Raw genomic sequence first — 22,200 nt, 5'->3', positions numbered from 1 at the left:
GAGTGACTTTCATAAATCTACCTAGTTGCCAACCATCACAATAGATCTATTGTGAAATATTTCATCACCTTGACTGGATACATGCTATCAATTTACATTAATTCCAGTTTTCCCCTTCAGCACTGTGCAACAACTGATCTACTCTCGATCACTATAGATTTTTCTTTCCTGGTCATTTCATGGAAGTAGAATCTTACAACATGTGATCTCTAGCATCTTGCTTCTTTCACTTAGCATAATGTTGTTGAGGTTGTCTGTGTTACTGACTATATATATCAGTACTTTTTGGTTTTTGCTGACTAGTATTCCATTGTATAGGTAATACCACATTGTATGTCCTTCACCATGACCAATCTTTTTCCATCTATATTTTTATCCTTTCCCATGTATCCCCTACCTCTACTGTTACTTCAGAAGTAGCTTAAAACATTTTTTATATGTTCCTGCCCTTTATTTTTATTTTTCTAAACTATTTTTCTATGCTTATCTTACCCATGTTAATTTTTTTCTGAATTTACTTTTTTTTTTCTGCTAAATTTACTTTAATTTTTTCTGCTTTACTTTGTTTATGCTTCCACTTATCTTTTTTGATTTTGGCTTTACTTGAGAATGACAGTGTCTAGACCATAATTTTTCAAAGGTTTTGAAACTTCATTTCATTATCTTCCACTTTAATGAAACTTGTTACTCACCTCATGAGACAGCTTCCATCACCGCGACAGAAATACCAAAGATGAATAACTCCAGGGAGGAAAGCTTTATTTTGGCTCACGGCTTTGGGGGCTTTCAGTCCATGTTTTCTTAGCCCTGTTTTGGGCCTGGGGCAGGCACAACATCGCAAAGAATGTGTGTTAGGAGTCTCTTCATTCCTTGGCCACTAGGAAGCCAAGGGGAGGGAGAAGGGAGAGAGAAGGGGAATAATCTCCCTTCCAGGAGCATACCTTCAGTGACCTAACTTCCTCCTACTAGGTCTCACTTTGCAAAAGTTCCACCACTCTCTGATAGTGCCATCAGCTGGGGACCAGGACTTCAATACATGAGCTTTTGGATGACATTTAAGATCCAAACTAGAACACTTTTACTCAGTGACAAATCCAGATATTGATTACACTATTTCTAAGTTTTCTCTAAGACTTAAATATCAGCTTCAGTGTTGTATGTTGGACTGGATTTGCTTCTGATTCATGTGGATTTTTCTTTAAACTCGGGTTTTTTCTTTGCTTCTAATTCATGTGGACTTTTTTTTAAACTCAGGTTGTTGGGAGAGGAGCGTTTGGAGTAGTTTGCAAAGCGAAGTGGAGAGCAAAAGATGTTGCTATTAAGCAAATAGAAAGTGAGTCTGAGAGGAAAGCTTTTATTGTAGAGGTAAGTTGAGATGTCCTTTCTGTAATTCTCCACCTGACATACTCTGAATTTAATACTGTGAAAGGCCTTGTTGCTCAGTTGCCATTTCTCTGTAAATGGCTTCAGCAGTTTTATTGACCAAAAGTGGTGGTGGTATAGGAACATTGTCGTTCATACTTTTAATTGATTCAAAATTAGGGGGAAACAGATTTACTTTATAAATGAATTCATCATTGAATTAATATGTAATTTCATCCATGGAATTCAAATCTTATTTCAAGGCATAATATTTTAATTTTGAAATAGAAAAAAAGTTATATTCTTTCACACTATCTAAAATTAAGATGGGAAATTTTATGCATATATTTTAATTGAATTTTTTTTAGAAATTCAGACATTAAGGAAAATAATTTCAAATTTGGTTTTTCCTTTGCATGAGTATTTATAGTTCCATTCTTTCACAGATAGAATGTTGAAGGAAAATTCAGTCCGATGATTGTGTTATCAGATTTATTTCTTATTTTGTTAACTTTCTCTTACTCTGTATATTAAACAAGAATATTTGATCAAATCAACGTTTTTATCACTTATTAGCTAAATTTCTCTCTTTAAATCTTCTGAATTTTTGTGTTTTCTTTTAATATAATTTTAAAATATACAGTACTTGGACTGGAGACATAGCTCAGCGACACAGTGCCTGCCTGGCAAGCACAAGGTCCTCAGTTTGATTCCCGGTACCAAAAAAATACAATAAAATAATGTAAAATGAAATAAAATACAATACTGTTGGTGAAGTAGTTTGACATGGCTGTAAGGAGAAACACTGATGAATGGTTTAATGTCATCAAGAAAAAGATAATCTTTAATCATATGTTATAGCAGTCTGACCTTAGCCTTGCTGTGGTCGTGATTTTTGTTTATGATTAGATGAGCTCACTGATCATACACTGTTGTGTCTGCAGTTTTACACAGCTGAGAGAAATAGCTTATATAAAAATGCTAGGATTCAGGAGTCAATTTAAAGAGGAAAGGATTCTCTAGACTTCTTAGTAATGAAACTTCAGTCCTTTATATTTCCCCTCATCTAATTTTCGCTTCCCAGAGACTACTTTGAGCTTACCTCTTCGCTGGTGTTTGGTGTCCCCCAGTCCAGATGCTGTTTTGTTACACCTTCTCTAAGGAATTACTGTAGCCTTGGTCTGCTGAGGATGCTCTAAGGTGTTCATTGAGCTGTTTAAAGTCAGGGAAGGGAGCCTTTCAACTGTTTGCTCCCCACCCCCATTTGTTAGATACCTGATGCTGCCACTCTGTCTCTTGGAAGTTTTGTGATAAATCCAGTTGCTTCCCAGTTTTCCCATTGTCAGTTTATAACTCAGCTCTTTTGGGTCTACAGTGTCAATTACTGTTATACTAAGTAGTGGTATTTTTTAGTTAAGATAAAAATTCTGTAAATGTTGGCTATAGAGGAATAAAGCTTTCTGTAGCATATAGTAAAAAAAGGTGGACTTCATATGAACTTGCAGCATAATATAGGTAAAAAGAGGAAGAAGAGGCAGGAAAAAGGAGAAAAGAAAGACAGCGAGAAGCAGCTGTTTTCAGGGAGATACATTAGAAGTGTGAGATGTGGAAAAAAGCGAAATGAGTACAGCCAACCACTCACTGACCTCAGTGTGAATGATTGGATCAAGGAAGATTAAAACTGGAAGTAAGAAGACCAAGCAAGCGAAGGCTGTAGTAATTAACTGCAGCAGTTCAGGTTAGAATTACTAAGGCGGTAGGAATGGAGAAGAGGAAATTATTTCGAGATAGAAAATGGAATTGGAGCCAAGTATGCAGAAAGAGTACACATTTTTAAGTGAGATAGTCCAGAAAAGTTCAAGCCCTCACTGTAGGATTTTTCACAGCTCATTTAATGCTCTCTAAATCTTAACCTTTAGGTCTCATCTTTAATATAAAAATGATAATACCTGCCTTTTAGAGCTATAATAATTATCTATAAAAGAAAACGGTGCCTTACACAGAGTGAGCAGACTATTCAGCTATAGCTGTATAGATGGTGATGACAGAAGGAGCATGGCCTTCGGCTTAGATGCTTTGACTCCGTGCTGTCTCTGGGATAATGTCTTAACACTGCTTCGTGGTTAGTTTTTTTACTTACTTATTACGCCTTGTTCATGGCTCCCGTTACAACACTTTGCATCTTACTTTAATTATTGGTTTAAATGTCTATCTTCAGAACAGTGATTCTATGCCATCCGGGCCAGGCATGTGGTATTTCTAGGGCCTATGATCACAGTGCTTACTACATGGTAAGCAGTATAATTGTTGAATGCTTTAAAAAAATACTTTGTAAGACCTTATGATTTTAACAATGTTATCAAATCAGCATCTCAAAAATTACTTTTTAAAAGCATCCCTAATTTGTTACAGCTTCGGCAGTTATCCCGTGTGAACCATCCTAATATTGTAAAGTTGTATGGAGCCTGCTTGAATCCAGTAAGTCTGTTACTTTTTTGTTGTGATCTTTCAGATGTGTGCAGGAGTGCAGTTTTTGAAGCTATTTTGATCTGCTGTTTCAGATGTATTTCTGAAAAAAGTTGTATTTTATACATTTAATTTGTTTCTAGTCTTTTAGCAAAACATTATATTGGAGGAATTGTTTTGGCTGATCTTATCCATAAACTTACCTTCTTATAAGGCTTTTGAAAACTTTTGAGAGCATCTATATATTAGCACTGGAGAAGGTCCCCAAAGATCTTGTGATTAAGTGTTTTGTATATAATTCCACTTTTAGTACTCTTAGAAGTCAAGATCTTAAGTCATAGATCACCATCTTTTTTTTTTCCTGTAGTGCCTTTTACATAATAGAGGCCAAAAGCATAAGTTTTAATGCATCTTTAAAATTAAGAGGTTAAATTAAGTTAACTCCGGGCCCCTAAGTTTCTATACCTCCAGTTAATTCTTCTGGCACACATTTCTTTTAGGTGTGTCTTGTGATGGAATATGCCGAAGGGGGCTCTTTATATAATGGTGAGTATCATTACATCTGTCTTTCTATCGGAGATTAAAATAATTAAAAGCTTTTAATATAAATTGTAGGAAACTTAATGTCTTTCACAGTTTACCAGCAGAGTTCTGAAAGAAATTTTTTAAAGATTAAAATTAAAATATAAGGTGCTACAGAAGTATATGAAATTTAGAAATCTGTCATTTTTTTTAAATTGAGAATACTTCCATTATGTTAAAAGCATTTAAAGTAAAATTTGCTTTTTAAAAGATTTTAAAATATCTTGAGATGTTTTTACTTTGTGCCTGCTTTTAACTTTGCACCTCCTCATTTTAGAACTAACTATATTCTTCCTTTTCAAAAAAAAAATTGTGAAAACTCAATTCATAGATCATTTTAATTATAACAGTTAAAGTTTTGGGTATCACATGCTACCTTTGTGGAACAGAGATTTTTCACCATAAGTATATCAACCATGTACATAAGTATAATCTATTTTAGTGATAGTTATATATAATAATAATGTTTATTTTAAAATTAATATTTTGTATAAATCTTTACTTACACCCATGTGTTTCTCCTTGATAGGTACCTAATACCCCATTGTTTCATTGGGTTGAACTACCAGTTTTAACTAGTAATATATTTATAAGCATCTTGTTTAATCCCTCTTGTTTCTGTACTTTTGCTCTATATCTCATGTATAGTGGTGTGATGCTCATAAGATGCTCATAATTTTTATTTTTGTGCAAAGCTATCAATTTGAAAAAGTGTGATATTGTATATGATTTTTACTTGGATGTATGAATAACATTCAATAGATATCCTTTCAAATGTTAAATACTTAGATGACAATTATGTACTCAAAATTACTAGATATTTTTATCTTGTTTAGCAAACAAAAGCAGGACGAATGGGAACATATGTAGAAAAATACCCACTCATTTTGCCATAGTGCTTGTACCCACATTGTGTCTTTTGTTATATGCAATAAAATTCTTTTTAGTTTGTGCCTTTCTTTTGTAGTGCTGCATGGTGCTGAACCATTGCCATATTACACTGCTGCCCATGCAATGAGTTGGTGTTTACAGTGTTCCCAAGGAGTGGCTTATCTACACAGCATGCAACCCAAAGCTCTAATTCACAGGGACCTGAAACCACCAAAGTAAGTTTTTTTGTTTGTTCTTTTTTTTTCTTTGTTTTTCTTTTCTTTTTTTTTTTTTTGGTACCAAGAGTTGAACTCAGGCCCTTGCACTTGCCAGGTAGGTGCCATACCACTGAGCTATACCCCCCGCCCATTAAGTTCTGATAGTGTGACATCCAGCTTCCCTCCCTCTGATCCTCTGCCCACTCTTTACCAATCCCTAATGCAAGGTAATTATTGCCCAAGAGTTTCTCTTTTCTCTTTGGCTTCAAAAATATTTATTTTTTATTCATCTTCATCATTTAATTATTTATCTGAGTTTACATTTTAAGATGTTGTTTCTATAGGGGATTTTTATTTTTAATAACTCCTCCTGCCTTAGGTTATCATACCTTTAGAATGTCAGCTGGTGGGTCTTATTTTGTACCTGCAGTATATAATCTTGCTACTGGAGAGTTTGTTTTTTGAGAACAAAATAAGTCTGACTAATCGCCTATACTGTATCCTAACAACTAGCACAATATCCATACATGGTTCTGCAAAACTTTATAGAGTGATAGCACTTGTCTTTGTAGGAGAAAGCAAAAAGTCATTGCTGGTTGGTGAATGGAAACTGAAAATATTCCAGATTTCTTCATTTTGAGAAGCTTAGATATTGAAAAAACTTTAAAACTCCTTAAAAAGCTAAAACTAGGACCTGAGGGTGTTGCTCAGTGGTAGAGCGTGTGCCTGGCACACTTTAGACCTGGGTTCAATTCCTGGTACCAAGAAAAGCAAAAACTTAAAATTTTTGTTTGTACGGGGATTCGATTAAATTAAGAAAGGATTCATGAGAAATGTATTTTCCTTTTTTTCTGTTTTTTCTTCTTTACTCACGTGAAGGAAAAAAAAGGCTTCACCTCTCTTCTTCCCTCTACTGTCGCATCAGTCTTCAGGTGGAGGTTTCCCACTCACAAAGTAGTAGTACAGTCATAAATTATTCTTTATACTGCTTTAAAGCATCTTTTCTGGATCTAATTCATCCTCATATCTAATCTGATACATTCTACTAGGTTTCAAATTTAAGAATCATTATTAATACTAACCTACATTTTTTTTTCAACTCCCAGCTTAAAATGATTTGTTTCATATTTTTAGAAATATCTTCAAAATAAAGGCATTTAACATAAGGACCATTTTTTCCCTTATTTATTGATTTATTTTATCTTCAATTACATTTATAAGTAAACTGCCATTTCATGACACCATAATGTTGACCTACTGGAAGTTTTTTTAAATCAATGTTTTATTTTGGCCAGAGAGAAATATGGTCAGGAAAGATTATGGAGATGGAGCTGGAGACAACAAAATGTGAGTGTAGAAGGCTCCCTAAGAGAGCTCTAGGTTGTGGTCAGTTAATTTTTGCTGATATTCCTCTGAACTATTATGCTGTTACAGTGACCAAGTAACATTTCACAAAAGTTTAATAATAACATTCATTTTGCTTAACTCCTTCCATCTCTACAAATGCCTCCTCTCTTATTCTGGAATCAAATATCGGCCTTACAACTTTTGGTTTTTTTTTTTTCCCCAACAGTTTGCTGCTCGTTGCAGGGGGGACCGTTCTAAAGATCTGTGATTTTGGTACAGCCTGTGACATTCAGACACATATGACCAATAACAAGGGGAGCGCTGCTTGGATGGCACCTGAAGTTTTTGAAGGTATGAGAGAAAAAGCATGATGTGATTGGTAATCTGTTTCACTCCACCTGAATCCAGTATGTGTTCAGAGAGTTTCCCTATTTCCATGGCTTCATTTCTGCGTAGTAGGTAGTTATAAGGGATATACTGAAGTTTAAGAATGTTTTGAGTAAATGTGTTCTAGACCCCTTGTTTAATGCAGAGCTTAAAGGCATCTTCTATGCAGATTCAAGAATATATATTGTTGATCTTCATTGTTCACAGATTCTGTGAGTACAAAACTGCCTGCTGTTAAACTTCCTTTTTAACTCCCAAATCAGTGCTTGTGACACTTTGACAATATTTACACACAATAAAAATGTTCAGAGCACTACGAATTTTGAGCTGTGCAACAAACATCCCAGTGTGAGGCCCAATAAGGCAGTGCTCTCCCTTCCTGTTGTACTAATACTGTAAACAAGGTGCCTTTTCCCATCTGTACAGAGCCATGTTTTCTTCAGTTTTGTACCAATTTTTCCATTTAAAATGGCTCTGAGATGTAGTGTTCTGCTGCCTGAGGTACAAGAAGGCTATGAATATGTAAAAGAATACAGGAAGATGCATGTTAGATGATACTCATTCAAGCAGAATTTATAGTGCCATGAGTTCAATATTAATAAATCACGTTAAATAAAATGTCTTTAAACAGAAACAAAGATTAAAAAAAATTTATATTCATAAATTGACAAGACTTGCAACTAGAGGCATTCAGGAACCTAACTTTGTATCCTCCCCAAGGAGTAATGTTTCAGTGTTGGCTAAGTCAGTGTTCATGGAGGCTTAAAAAACATGCTAGCAATAATGAGAATAAACTGTGCTTTGGTACTGGTTTTCTAGCAATTAAAAATTAAAAGTTTAAAATTCAAATGAGCATGCCTTTAATTGAATGCAAGTAGCTGGACAATTATATATACTGAGAACTGCAAATAAAGAATGAGTTTATACTGTATTTCCTTTCTATACTTTCATTTCTCACTCAGGACCCAAAGGAGTAGCTTGTAGTTATATACTACATAGTCACTTGAGCAGAACTAATTTGCCTAAAAATTCCTTTAAAATGTGAGTGGACAAGCAAATGTTACGTTGTACAAAATTAAGTAGTGTCTTCTATTTCATATATGGAATACATATATTTGGCACTTTTCTTAGTTACTTTTCTCTCATTGCAGAGACAAAATACCCAACACCCAGTGTTAAAGGACGAAAGGTTTATTTGGCTAACAGTTCTAGGGTTTCATTACATAGTCATCTGGCTCAAAGATAGGGCGGCAAGCCAGAGGGGCATCACAGAGGAAAAACAGTTCATGGCAAAGCAGGGCAGAAGGCAACAAGCAAGTGACAAGCTATGACAGCAGCCCTTTCTGTCCCTTACATTTTTATCCAGACCACCCACCCATAGCACTCACACTCTTAATCCTAGCGTTGCATCATGAATCAATCCCAGCATCACATCCTTGATCCCAGCATTACACAGCCTAGATCCAACCACCTCCAAAAAGCCCCCCATATGATCACATGAGGCTTGGGGGGACATCCAGATACAAGCCATGGCACCACTTCAGACTATTGGGCTATGTAATTCCCACATTTCTGAAAATGTCATCTGGGAGCACTGGTAAACCAAATTAGATGGCAGTGTCATTTCAGTACCACACTGCAGTGTACCACTTAGCATGTAAAGCTATCACTATAGTAGTAGTGATTATTATAAGTTGTGGAGGGGGTACATTTTTGGGGGAGGATTGGTTGGTTGTTGTGCCAATTTATCCACCAAATTAATAGTCCTCTAAATTATGCTATATAGTCTATTTTCTATAATAAATCTGTTTTCTATAATTTTTATTAGTTTATTTTTAAGTTTACACATTAAGTATTTGGTCTCTTTGATAGTAAAAGAAAAACACTAACTTAGAAATGTCTTTGCTTTGATAGAGTTGTGCTACCCATCAGAGAATGGGGACAAAATTTAAAACTAAAAATGTATAGAGGGATAATTCAGTGGTAGAACATATGCATTGTGTGTGCAAGACCCTGGATTCAATTCCAGATTACCATAAAATAAATAAATACATGGGCTGTTTACATTTTCAAACTGTGCCCCAAAGGAAGTACCAGTTTACATACATAAAAAAGACAAGGCCTGTGCCTCTTGATGAAAAGGTACAAAATAACTGACTTTCCAAAATACATTTGTCAGTGTGTTGTTGATACTTAATTCATTTTAAAAATGTATTAGTTGAAAAGATTTAGGTACTGTATTTTCAAAACAGTAATTTCTTGGCTCTGTATGTGACAGCATCTTGTTTTTGTCCAGATACCCATTGTAAAAATTTATGAATCCAGTTGAAAGTCTCAAGATTATACCGCCTTCTTTTCTAGGTAGCAATTACAGTGAAAAATGTGATGTCTTCAGCTGGGGTATTATCCTTTGGGAAGTGATAACGCGTCGGAAACCTTTTGATGAGATTGGTGGTCCAGCTTTCCGAATCATGTGGGCTGTTCATAACGGTTTGTGAAAGGACATTTTTCTTTAATATACTTTGTATATTTCCTCTTTGGAAGATTGTCCCAGTTGCCACTCCTAAAGGCCATTTATCCCTAATATTAAAATGTGTACAGTTCTTTGTTACCAGACTACTTCCCCATTACCATCTTCTGCCACTCCTCCCAGATCCAGTATGGCAGTGCTAAGAGTTCTCGTTTCCGTATGGAGGCTGAGGACATTTGCTGGCTGCACTGAGTAGGGAAAGGCCGTCAGTGCACAGCTATAGCCGTCTGTCTCTCCTGGTGACGGAGAATTGGGCTGTACTCTGGAAAGAATACACACATAAGTAAAATGTACTCTTTTTCTCTAGGGAAAGGAAGGGTCTTAGCAAGAAGATAAAGTAAAAAGTAAACACTAGCAGGAGGTGTAGCTGAGCATGGTGGTACATGCCTGTAATCCCAGTAATCTATAAGGTCAAGGCAGATGAATGGGAAGTTTGAGCCCGGCCTGGGTAATTCAGTGACTTAGCAAGAGCCTGTCTCAGAATAAAAAACAAAAAAATAGTCCATGGTTGCAGCTCAGTGCAAAGGTTACAGATAAAAAGAAGTTGTTACTTAAGCTTAAATAGGCAAAACACAAAGTATCTCACACACTGTTTCTCTCCTTTGTTATGGAGTAAGTACTGTTGCCTTGTTGTACAAATTAAGAAACTTAAACTCTAGAGAGGTTAAATAACTTGACTAATGTCACAAGATTCCTGAATGGTAGAGCTGGGAATCAGTGACTCCAAATCTTCCTGACTCAAGTCTCATATTTTTAAGTGAAAATTGATTTGAGAATTCAGAGTTCTTTCATCCCTCTGAAGCTTTTATATCTCTAGTAAAGTTAACCACATATAATGTTAGAGTACCACATATAATGTTAGAGTACATCTTCATTAATGAAATTACCTTTGCATGAGAAAATATTGTCTTTATAGAGGAAAATTACCTTTCTAACTTTAACATCACTGTTATTTCATTCCTATCACTTGACTATAATTATTCTGATTAATATATTTTTATACATTTTATACACTATTCCCTAAATGATAAAAAAAATGTCTGTTTTATCTGTCTACGTCATTTATAGATTGGTCACACAGTACCATCATCAGAGTAATCTTAGCTGCTTTATCAGTTTCTTGCACCAGCCTCAGTGTTACTGCCTTTCAGTTCACTGTGAAGATCAGAGCATTGACCAAGACAGTTTGCTTTTGCTGTCTCTCAATTGAATGTCAGTGAAATAATGACTGACAGTAATTACAACAACTAACTCATTAAATGATTAAATTATACAGATCACATATTTGAGGCCTTCTTTAAATAGAGACCTTAATAATTATAAAAAGTCAACAGTTTTCAACTTGTGAAGTGATTGATTCCCAACAGCCATAAGGTCCACTTCCTACAAAAGGTTCACTTGGAAGTCAGTGAGTATAAAGTCAGTTACCAACATTCTGAATACAGAAGATGATATTTCAAACACATTTGAAATTTTTGCAATGAATTTAAAACTAGAGGTTAAGTTTCCTCAAACCATCATTTTTCTTAATAAAACACTTTAAGCCTTTGTTATTTGTTGAAATATTGTTTATGACAAATCAAATATTGTTAATTCTGTTTTACTATTACTGTAAAGTGTTGTTTTTGAAGGTGTGGTTTTTCCTTTATGAAGATATACATAGGTAGAAGAAATGTTAGTCTAAAGGGCAGTAGACCCTTGAGTTACAACTGGCCTGATGTACGAACAACTTGGTTTATGATCAGAATTTTAATTTTAACTTAGGACCAAAGTTTTGAGTTATGACCCAAGTGCTGCCCACTTGTGCTGCCAGATGGTCTCGGATACAGATTTAACCCTTGAAGGCTTCTGGAAGGAGCATTACAGCATCCTTTCCTATATGGGGCTGAGAAATCCTGGGCCAGTGTCTCTCTCAGAGCACCAAGGTACACCTCTACACAGGAGAGAGACTTTGAAGGCTGCGTAGAGGAGCCTAAGTCTTCAGCTGATAACCTGAGTTACAGCCAGCCCTCGGGAACAATTCAGTTCATATGTCAAGGGTCCACTGTACTTTAATCTAAAAACATACCTTAGATTACAAGATCTATAAAATAAGTAACGCTTTGGAAATATGTATCAAAAGCTTGCACCATTCTTTGGGTAAATACATTCTTTCCCTTTCCTCTCATTTTTAATTGTAGGTACTCGACCACCACTGATCAAAAATTTACCTAAGCCCATTGAGAGCCTGATGACTCGTTGTTGGTCTAAAGACCCTTCTCAGCGCCCTTCAATGGAGGAAATTGTGAAAATAATGACTCACTTGATGCGGGTATAATCCTTCTTTTGAGGGGCTTTGGGTTTAGTGGAATTTAATATACACTAAGTTTTAGTGGGCTTCTAAAATAAAGGAAACATTCCCATTTCCTGCTTTATACTTTGTATTTCCAAGTAAAAGTAGGTATTTGTTACTCACATAATCAGACGAGTACACATTGTTTTATGAAAAAAAGTACAGTTCTTATAATGAAAAGATGGCTAGGGTAGGTTTCTAGAATTCAGTTTTCGTATTGCTTACATTACTGTTTGTTTTGGGGGCTGTTGTCTCAGCTACAATGTGAGAGAAGCAGAGTTAGCGCAGACCGAAAGCCTTCACAGAACTTACACCTAAGACTTCAATAACATGCTTACCTAATTTTTAAACTTTCTGATAGGGATTTTTATCAGAAATTCAGTTATTTGTGCAGGGCACTAGAGAGATTGCATTCTCATACATACTAATTTAGAGGGACTAATGAAAGTTTCAATTTAGAAGAACCCTTTCCAAACGACAAATTTTCCCAATCTAGAAATCAAACATTTTAGAATTATTTCACATATTTTAGGCTTTTAGCTTTTTGGAACACTAATAAAAATCATAAAGTGGTACTTTGGCTTTAATAAGTTCACGTACTTACAGAAGTGTATGAATTGCAGAATAGCCTATTCAGCAGAAGAATCTTACAGTCTTCTCAAATACAGACTACGTGATTACTTAAATGGTCAAAGATTTAGTTTGTTTATTCTGTGAAAATAACTTAGGCGAAATAACTTGAACTAGTATAGATAGACCCCTAGGCTGTAAAGGTGTGTGTGTATAAGCAAATTTAAAGTAACTTGAGATTATGTAAAATTTCTGGACATACAAATTATTCAGATTATTCTTTTATTCATATGTGCTTTGTCTAATTTGAGGAGACTTTTCTTTTTTCCCTAACTTCTAATTTTTTATGCAGTAAATATTTTAAATATTAATGTACTTAATTTATAGAAAGGCATTCTAGGTAATTAAATTATTAGTCTTAACAGTTAGTATGTGGGATACCAGTCTCAGTTGGTGGACTAACAATCATTGCAACAGTTCGATTATGTCACTGGTATGAGAACATGAATGTGTTTCATATAATTGTGAGAAATGATGCTATTCTATTCCAAATGTTCCTCTAGAGAAATATTTGCTGTTTTCCTCAAGACTGTCTAGACTCCATATAAACTAGATGCTTCAGTAGGTGCATGGCATTGTCCACAGTTGATATTCAGAAGGAGCTTGTATTGTCATCTCTATAGAATCAATACTTAGGGCTCTTCAGATTCAATATGTGCTTTACAGAATATAAAGCTGCATCTTTGCTACCGTCAAATTTCACAAGAATATAATTCAGACAAACCCTTGAAGTTAATTGTAGAAGAACTTAATTGATATTAAAAATTTTTTAAATTGTGATTTTCTTTTTATATATAGTACTTTCCAGGAGCAGATGAGCCATTACAGTATCCTTGTCAGTATTCAGATGAAGGGCAGAGCAACTCTGCCACCAGTACAGGTAAATGGACAGAATGGAAAAATAACATCCTGATTTTATTGTATCCATTCCTGTGAAATTGTAATCAAGAAGCAATGAATGATTTCCCCATTTGCATTTAATTCCTTCATTTTATATGATTGATTGCACTTTGAATTTCCAGGTGCATCATTTTTCATGAAGGTGCCTAGATTAAAGAGTTATTTAAGACCTGCTGCTAAGTGTTGGAATTTTTACATAGTTACATATAAAAAGATTGGATATTATAGTATGTGAATGTCATTCTTAATTTGAAAAACAGTTTTTACATAAATATTGCTAGATCAAATAGCATTAGAAATTACTGTAAATGTATTGTCTTGGTTACTTTTCTCTCATTGCTGACGCCAAAAATTAAGGAAAGAGAGGTTTATTTAACTCATAGTTTGTGGAGGTTTCAGTCCATAATTAGCTGGCTCCAAGGCAGAGTGGTGTGGCAGAGGGCAACAGTTCATGATGGAGGAACACAGCAAAAGCAACAAGAGCAAACAGGGAGGAGGAAGAGAGAAGACTCTTTCTGTCTCTCACGTTATATGTAGGTGACCCGCCCCATGTTGGGTGTAGCAAGCACATCCATAATCCCAACACTGGACCATGAATCCATCACAAAGTCTACGAGCTCACCCCCATGACTGCATGAGGCTTTGGGGGGACATCTAGACACAAACCATGACATGTATATAGCATGTCTTCATTATGAATACTCTACTTTTTGGTTTTTTTCTATAGAAACTTATTTAATGACCTATATTTTAATTAAACATTCTTCAATTTTTTAAATTATGAAGTAGTGAAAAATGTTAGTTTGTGGTGATAATAAATAGAAATGGTACTCTGACTTAGGAGAATTGTACTTGTCAAAATGTGGCATTTCTTTTATTAACTTAATTACATCTAAAAGGTGTGTTTGTACATAAAGATTTTTCCTGCACTTTAAATTTCATTTTTACTAACAAATATATTTTCTGATCTATTTCCTCTGCCTTAACAGTAGTTTACATATTTTTGAGATGCTTAAGTGTTTGACTAGTTATTCTGAAGTTCTCATTTTACTGAGAAAAATTTTAGTTGCTCTCAATTCTAAAGTAAACTTCTCTAGAATTGTACATTTTGTCTCCCCGCCACCAAACCCTCTCCTTGTTTCTCCAGTTTGCTTTGATCCTCCCACCTTTCCACTTTCCACCTGACATTTAGTCCTCCAAGATCCTCTTCCTTCATCTTTCCACTCACTTTCAGCCGTCTGTTGTAATTTGGGGGGAATAATGCTTACGTCTTGCCCCTTTCTCAGATTTGCGTGACTAAATCACAGTCCTGATTACGCTTAGCTTCTTCCTTGCCTGGATCAGTGCAGCTGAATGTGGCTGAAGACAGTGCTTACATTCTATCCTCAGATGGCTATTCAGTGCTGTTGGACAGATAGTCAGCCTGTCTCCTCTCTCCTACATTACATGTATTTCAGGCTCTGTTGTCACACTATAAACACTTATTGACTTCTGATTTCCAGCTGCCCTGTTTTGCTGTTTCTGAGAAAATCGGAGTAATCACAAGACAGCTTCTACAAATTCCCCCCATATAACCACATGTACAACTATGTTTCATATCTAATAGGAACTCAGGCTGACCTTTTGCCAGACTGAGCTCCAGATGCTTCCCGTCTGTCCACTCACCCTCTCGTCATCTTCTCAGTTATTTGCCCTCAGTTCTACCACCTCAAGTTATAATTCACTGTTAGATGATCATGTAGGCATTTTTGGTAACTTCTTTGTACCATTCTAAAGCTTTATTTAGTTTGGGCTTGTTTGACTATCTATTAGTATCTATTTTTATTTTTAATTACTTTGTGTTTTTATTTCTATTCATATCTTGCCAGTTAGAAAGGAATATAAGTGTATATTACTGAGTGAAGCATTTGTATTATTTGCAACCTCTAGTCATAAAAGTTTCTGCTTTCCTAGGCTCATTCATGGACATCGCCTCGACAAATACCAGTAATAAAAGTGACACTAACACGGAGCAAGTTTCTACTACAAATGACACTATTAAACGCTTAGAATCAAAATTGTTGAAAAATCAGTCAAAGCAACAGGTTTGTTATGTTTTTTAAAAGTAACATTACATGGTAACCTTACCAGTACTCATAAATTTGGCTAAAAATTTAGCTAAATTGAAATTATTTGCTATTATCTATTATTTAAATCCTGAGTCTTTTTCCTAAAGCAAACAAGTAAGTTTAATAACACAGATTTAGAAAGAGTTCTCCCACCCTTTATTACCTAACAAGATGTTTTCCCCTTTTGATTTTGCTCCTCCTGACTGCCCTTTCGTGAAGATATCTGGCTCGTCCTCCTCTCAGCTATAGCTCCCACTCCTGCAAATGTCCCTCCTCTTTCAGAGCGGTACCGGATCCTCAAGGATCCCACTTTGCATCTCCCTTCTAGGCTGCCCAGGATTTCTAGACCCAAAGAACCTGAGTAACTCAGATTGACCTGTAATTTCAGAGTGAATCTGGCCGTTTAAGCCTGGGCGCGTCCCGTGGCAGCAGTGTGGAGAGCTTGCCCCCAACTTCTGAGGGCAAGAGGATGAGCGCGGACATGTCTGAAATAGAAGCCAGGATCGCGGCGACCACAGGTAAAAGGAACCACACTCTAAAGAGGGATAAAAATGTGCATTCCTTTTTGGCATTACAGTTGCAATTTCTAGTGGGATGTCAGAGGTTTTTTATGACCTTTTTTTTAAGCAGAAAGTAGGACAGTATACTTTCTAAGCTTCTGAAAGTATATGCATTTACCTCAAATTCTAAATAAGAAAAATATGACTTGAAAATTATTTGGATATTTAAATACATCTTCCCAGTTACAGATCTTATTCAGTGTAATTCTTTGTGCTTGGATATGAGCTTAAAGTTTAAGTGAGAAATTGAAACTAGGCATAACCAAAATGTTTGTAGATCTTGACTGATTCTCCTGAGTATATGTGCTAAGCTCAATAATAGCAAATACTTTGTTTTGAAGTTAGCAAAAAATGGTAATATAGATCCAGATATGGTTCAGCTTCAGTGTCTGGTCCTCCTTCCCTCCTGTGGCAAAAATAGCTGAGCTGGTTGTGGTTAATTCATTTAATTGTAAAATCAAAGATAATAATAATTTTATTGGATCTTTAAAAAGTAACTTGTATAAGTTATGTTTTATCAGTTCTTCAAATTATTGATCATGAGAGAACTGGTCAGCGAAAAAACAATTACGTTTTGTTAGCTAAGAGAACTGACACCCTTTTTTCTAATCAGATTTCATTTTAGTAATGTTGACTTAATTTGGGTTTGGTTCGGTTTGGTTGTTCCGTCCCACAGTGGAAGGGAGGTAAAAATGTGAAAATGTAAACAAACCAAAAAATTACATAATTATCCTAATTAGAGATAAACATTGAACATTTTGTGTATTTGCCTTTAGTCCTTTATATATGCATGTGTATAATTGTATACATCCATATGTATTCGTGTGTATATAGTTTTTAACTTGGCTAACCACTTTTTTAAGTCTTCCAGTTTATCTGTTGTTCTCTAATAGAGTATTCTCGCTGTTTCAGAAAGACATGGCCCATATGAATCATCATACTGTACTTGTCTTCAACTAATCATGATCTTTGATTTTATCATAGGAAACGCTAGAATCTATTAGACATAACAGAATATCCAAAATAACAGTGTATGTGACACATAAGCTTTATTTTTCACCTATAGAGAAGCCTGGAGGCTCTTTAATCACTCAGCAACCACCTCCTGTCTCCGTGTCACAGTCCCTAGTGTGCAGCTTCCATCCTCAAAGTTACCTCATAATCCAAAGTGACACAGTGTCACTCTTCACTTGAAATAGGGGCAGGTGAAAGGATAGTCATGCTATTTGAAGAAGCTTTCGCTAACAACATCCACATAGATGTCAGTGGTCAGAATGACAGGTAGGTAGCTATACATGTAGCTCCGTAGCTGTGGTCATTTGTCTGGAAACATGCTGTTCAAGATAAGGTAGAGTTCTGTTGCTAAGAAAGAAGAAAAGAATAGAGATGGACAAAATTCTAGTAGGCTCTTAAAGGTCGATCTGCAGAAATGAAGAAGTTGAGTGGAGGTCACCAGTCATTAAGAAACACTCTGGTCTCCGTGAGTCACAGAGATTTCTGTGCAGTAGGACTGATGAACCCTCCCTGCAGAGAGACACCTCTATGCTTAAGGGAATCTTTTTCACTTCAGGGATGTCATTTAAGATAGACTCAGCAAATGCTATTCTCTCCTGAAACACAAAATAATATTATGATAGTTTTATGTCTTTGCTAGTGTTATTTTTCCAGTCAAATACTGATTTATAATTATGCTTTAGAGAAGTGATATTTCACTAAGTTAAAGATAATCACAAACATTAAATTTTACTGTCTGCCTCAATACAGGAAATACGCTATTGTACAGCTTTTGAATTTTATATAATTTTTTAGTGAATTGTCTTCTTTGTGAGGTTCATATTTCAGCCTTTTACAACCTTCTTGCTTAGAGGGGATTTACCTTAAACTCTGAAAACTAGTAAATACTTAGTTTTTTAGAAATATGTGGAAGTCCTTATCATTAGGAAAGCCTATATATTTCATACTGTATTTCGATAATTGTCATTTAACCACTGAATTTTACTTTATAGCACACTTCAAGAAGCACCTAACAAAAATACATTCCTGTGTTTGTGTAATTAAATATGACCGCTTATTTCTTATTAACGCCTCTCTCCGCCCCACCCTGCCCTCGTCACACATCGTTGGTTTCACTTAGGCAGACTGTTTCTGTGAATGTTTTTGAAATTCAGCTTCCCCATTACCCTGCAGCATTGTCTTTTTTTTCCCTGCTAATTAAAACCAGTATGTGAAATTTTTTGTATTGCTAATTGTTTGCATTTAATCATGCCTTCTCTAAGCATGGATGAAAAGTTAGGTAGTTCTGCATGACATTCTGCATGACGTGTTATTAACATAACTGTTTGAGAATTATTCTGTTTTTGTAGTTAATCGTTTTCTATGTTACTATTTGTGGTTGTTTGCATGTATACTGTATATATGTGTTTTTGCAGCCTATTCCAAGCCTAAACGGGGCCACCGTAAAACCGCTTCATTTGGCAACATTCTGGATGTCCCTGAGATCTTCATACCAGGTATCATAGATCACCTGAGTTGGTCTAATAGCTGTGAAACCGGAATAATGATCCCTGGTACTTTGCAAATGCTTCTTGCTCCAGTTTTTATACAATATGAAAATACATACCTTGCATGCACTGATTAGGAAGACAAATTGAAAACTGTGTATATTTATTCTAAAATGTACTTGAAAAGATAACCTCCGATCTCTAATAATGTGGCTAAAATAGACAACACATCTATCAACTCAGGCTTCTACCAACTTCCTCTTATCTTGGTAGTGGACAAATGAACCAAGCCCACACCTTTTTTGTACCCAGCCAAAGGAAGACTATTTTAAATGGTCTTCACATCCTCCATCTCCTTCCTTCCTCAGTTTACCACTTTTGGAGCCCCCTCTACACTTTCTATCCCAGCCTCTTTCTATTAGTAGCAAGTGATACAAAGTTGAGGAAAGAGAATTGCTATCATTTTTCTTAATCTAGAAAAGAGAAACAGTAAATCTAGATGAGATTTGCTGTTCTATAGGGTAATATTGCCAAAAAGAAAAAAATCATTTAAAACAAGTGGTTAATTCTAGTTCTTGTATGTCATCAGGAGTATTTCACAAATTATTGTTATTATACCTAAATCACAAATAGTATTTCAGTGTCTCAAATTGGTAAGCTGTTTTTTTTCTTTTTTTTCCTCATGGCGGTCATTTTATAGATGAATATAAATCACCGTTTTTAAGAGAAACTCAAATGGCATACTGACTTTCAATACTGATTAATATATCTTACTTTTATCAGAGTATTCATATTTCTGCTTTAGATTTTTCTCCCCCTGTTTACTGAGATATTTGATTAGGAAATACATCATATTTTCCAGACACATTCATGTATGTAATTTGAATGAATTCTTAAGCATTGTGTGTGTGTTGGATGTGTTTGGGCTTTTAATACAATATTTCCAATATAATTGATACCTAATGATGGCTTTTTTATTTACCAAACTGACAACTCTGCAAGGGTAATGGTCCATGTCTGTGGTAGCTACTATTGATTGTGTCGGTAGTAGCTAACTCAGTTCATTCATATTCTCTCTCTCTCTGTCTGTCTCTCCCTCTTTCCTTCTTTCCATGTTGGGGTTTGAACCCAGGGTCTACCAAGGAGCTATCCCCTTAGCCCAGTGTTTCATATAGTGAATATAGCATTTAATAAATATGTATTTATTATATAAGTAAACAAACCACTATTGAGCATCTCTTGTAGCTAGGAAACAAAAATATAAATTATGCAATTTTAGAGCCTGTTTTGTCTATCAAATAAACTGTATTAATTTCTCACTAATTTTTAATGTGATTTCTTATTTTAAAGCACTGTCACTATTGCTGTTCAGAGAATAGTACTGATTCATTTCTCATGCAGTAATTTTCATTTATTGAGTTAGTACCATGTTAGGAGATAAAATATTGAAATCATTTTATTTCTGTGCTGGAACTTAGCACATATAAGAGAATAATACTCTGACTAAGGAATTGACAGTGTTTAAACTGAAATTCTACTGAACTGTGATTACCTTTTGAGAGAATCAAGAAAATGAGAGAAATAGCAGTATAATCATAATCTAGGTGTTGTGGGTGCGCATTAAGAACAAGTATGTATGTAACAGTAGAGCCAGTACTATCCAAGATGATGGGGGCAGAGTAGAGGGGAAAGAACACTAGTTTATAGCTGTCCAGAGGTGCAGGCATATAGTGCTAGAGGTTGACATCCCAGTGCTGCTAAATAGCCCCCTACAGCAGGAATTAACCATCCAGCAAATTTAACAGTGCTGAATCTGAGAAGCCCTGCTTAGATGCGCTTTGTGAACTGCAAAGTAGTGTAAAGTGCATGATTACCTTCATTACAGCTTCTAGCTAGGTTATCAGATGAGACTATAGCCATTTTATGGATGAATTTAGATACCATGAGCCTCAGTGGTTTTCCCAGTGTCAAACAACTGGAACGCTACCCAAGATCTTCTAACTCCAAATCTCATCAATTTTCTCCTGTTCCGTAAGTCACAAAAGTGTTCGCATTAAGGAGTGCTCCTCAGGGAGACCATGACATTGGGCCCTTCATGGAATCAGAAAACCTTAATTCTGCTGTTACCTACCAGAGTGGCAGTGTTGTTTGAGTGAAAATATTCAGTAATGCATTTTACTAAATATTCTTTTTTAATTCCTCTCCTGACCCCCGGATATCCAAACATTAACATAATCAATTTGGAAGCCTCATTCCTCATCCTCCCAGAGTGCTGGAATGAGAGTATTAATACTTTCAGAAATTTTTGGCTGTAAATGATTTCCTATAAGTTCTATTGTATTAAGAGAAACTACATGTTTTTCCCTAAACAGTACAGCATCAATATGAAGACACAGTGGAACAGAAAGAATTGTGTTTTTCTGGCAAGATCTAGCAAGTTCCTACCTCACATAAACAGTGGGTATAAATCTTTAATTAGCATTACTGGGGATCACAAAGAGCTATATTAAGACACACTATACCTCTTTTATGTATAGCCACCTGGCTTCCAATACAATTTCGTATTTGTGGCTAATTAAGGAAATTAATTTAACCTTACAGTAAATATTTAGGAAATCTCTCCTCCAGATTGTAGTATACCAAGAACTTTTTTTAAAAAATCAAACTCTAACCTAAAAGAGCTGGTCTGTTAGAAGCCAAAGCTTATCAGTAAGTAGTCATTGCTTTCTTTTGATATGAGAATTTTTTAAAATCTCTCTGCAAGGTATAAGAGGCCAAATATATTGAAATTAATTTTAAAAAATGAAATTAATGGTAGCATAAATGAGAACAATTAATAATTACATATTCAGTTTACTATACAGCAGTAATTTTTACAGAGAACAGTGCCCCATTATTTTTAATATTTTAAATTGTGATTGTCAAATTTTCCAGTGTTCTGCCTAAGACCCATCTCCAGGAACATGCATTGTTAGTTTTTAAATAAAAAGAATTTTCAGGAATGTTGAAAAATTAATGTAGGTAAGGTAAGGAAGCCTATGAACTTAAACCAGTAAAAAAACCACAACAGTAGACTGGAGCCTAAGCCAGGTCTCTGGAAGAATTCTATGATGACTTTCAAATACTCATTCAGGAAATCAGTTGTACTTAAAAGAGTAGTTTCTTTGAAGAGATAGATTCTGTCTTTATGACATCACCGCAAAAAGAACCGAATTGACCTATAAACTGCTGTTCTTCCTTTCTATGGGAGGCTGTGTGGAAGAGGTACATAGCAGGCGCAGCCAGTGTGATATATTCTTCTGCTTTTCCGAGGGTCATTTCTGAAAATGTCATTTCTTTTCCTGTATCATAAGTCATGAAAATTCCAGAATTCACTGCAAGCTCAAATGGTCATATGCAGGTTTCAG

At 35.3% G+C, this 22,200-nt stretch overlaps 1 protein-coding gene across 2 annotated transcripts in view; it reads left to right on the top strand.

The window, feature by feature from the left end:
• Map3k7 (mitogen-activated protein kinase kinase kinase 7) overlaps positions 1 to 22,200 on the top strand; it is a 52,623-nt gene that overhangs the window by 9,235 nt on the left and 21,188 nt on the right. Inside the window, exons 2-12 of one of the 2 annotated variants that reach the window (XM_005377766.2) lie at positions 1,255 to 1,365; positions 3,775 to 3,840; positions 4,329 to 4,374; positions 5,378 to 5,516; positions 7,072 to 7,196; positions 9,594 to 9,722; positions 11,943 to 12,073; positions 13,523 to 13,604; positions 15,578 to 15,708; positions 16,121 to 16,250; positions 18,722 to 18,802. In XM_005377766.2, the coding sequence (XP_005377823.1) occupies positions 1,255 to 1,365; positions 3,775 to 3,840; positions 4,329 to 4,374; positions 5,378 to 5,516; positions 7,072 to 7,196; positions 9,594 to 9,722; positions 11,943 to 12,073; positions 13,523 to 13,604; positions 15,578 to 15,708; positions 16,121 to 16,250; positions 18,722 to 18,802 (1,171 nt within the window). The remainder of the gene's footprint in view (positions 1 to 1,254; positions 1,366 to 3,774; positions 3,841 to 4,328; positions 4,375 to 5,377; positions 5,517 to 7,071; positions 7,197 to 9,593; positions 9,723 to 11,942; positions 12,074 to 13,522; positions 13,605 to 15,577; positions 15,709 to 16,120; positions 16,251 to 18,721; positions 18,803 to 22,200) is intronic. The other variant, XM_005377767.2, reaches the window with a different exon arrangement.

The sequence above is a fragment of the Chinchilla lanigera genome, unplaced genomic scaffold (genome assembly GCF_000276665.1).
Source record: "Chinchilla lanigera isolate Chin_1 unplaced genomic scaffold, ChiLan1.0 scaffold00010, whole genome shotgun sequence".
Lineage (NCBI taxonomy): Eukaryota > Metazoa > Chordata > Mammalia > Rodentia > Chinchillidae > Chinchilla > Chinchilla lanigera.
This window is presented reverse-complemented; position numbering and strand designations above follow the sequence as displayed.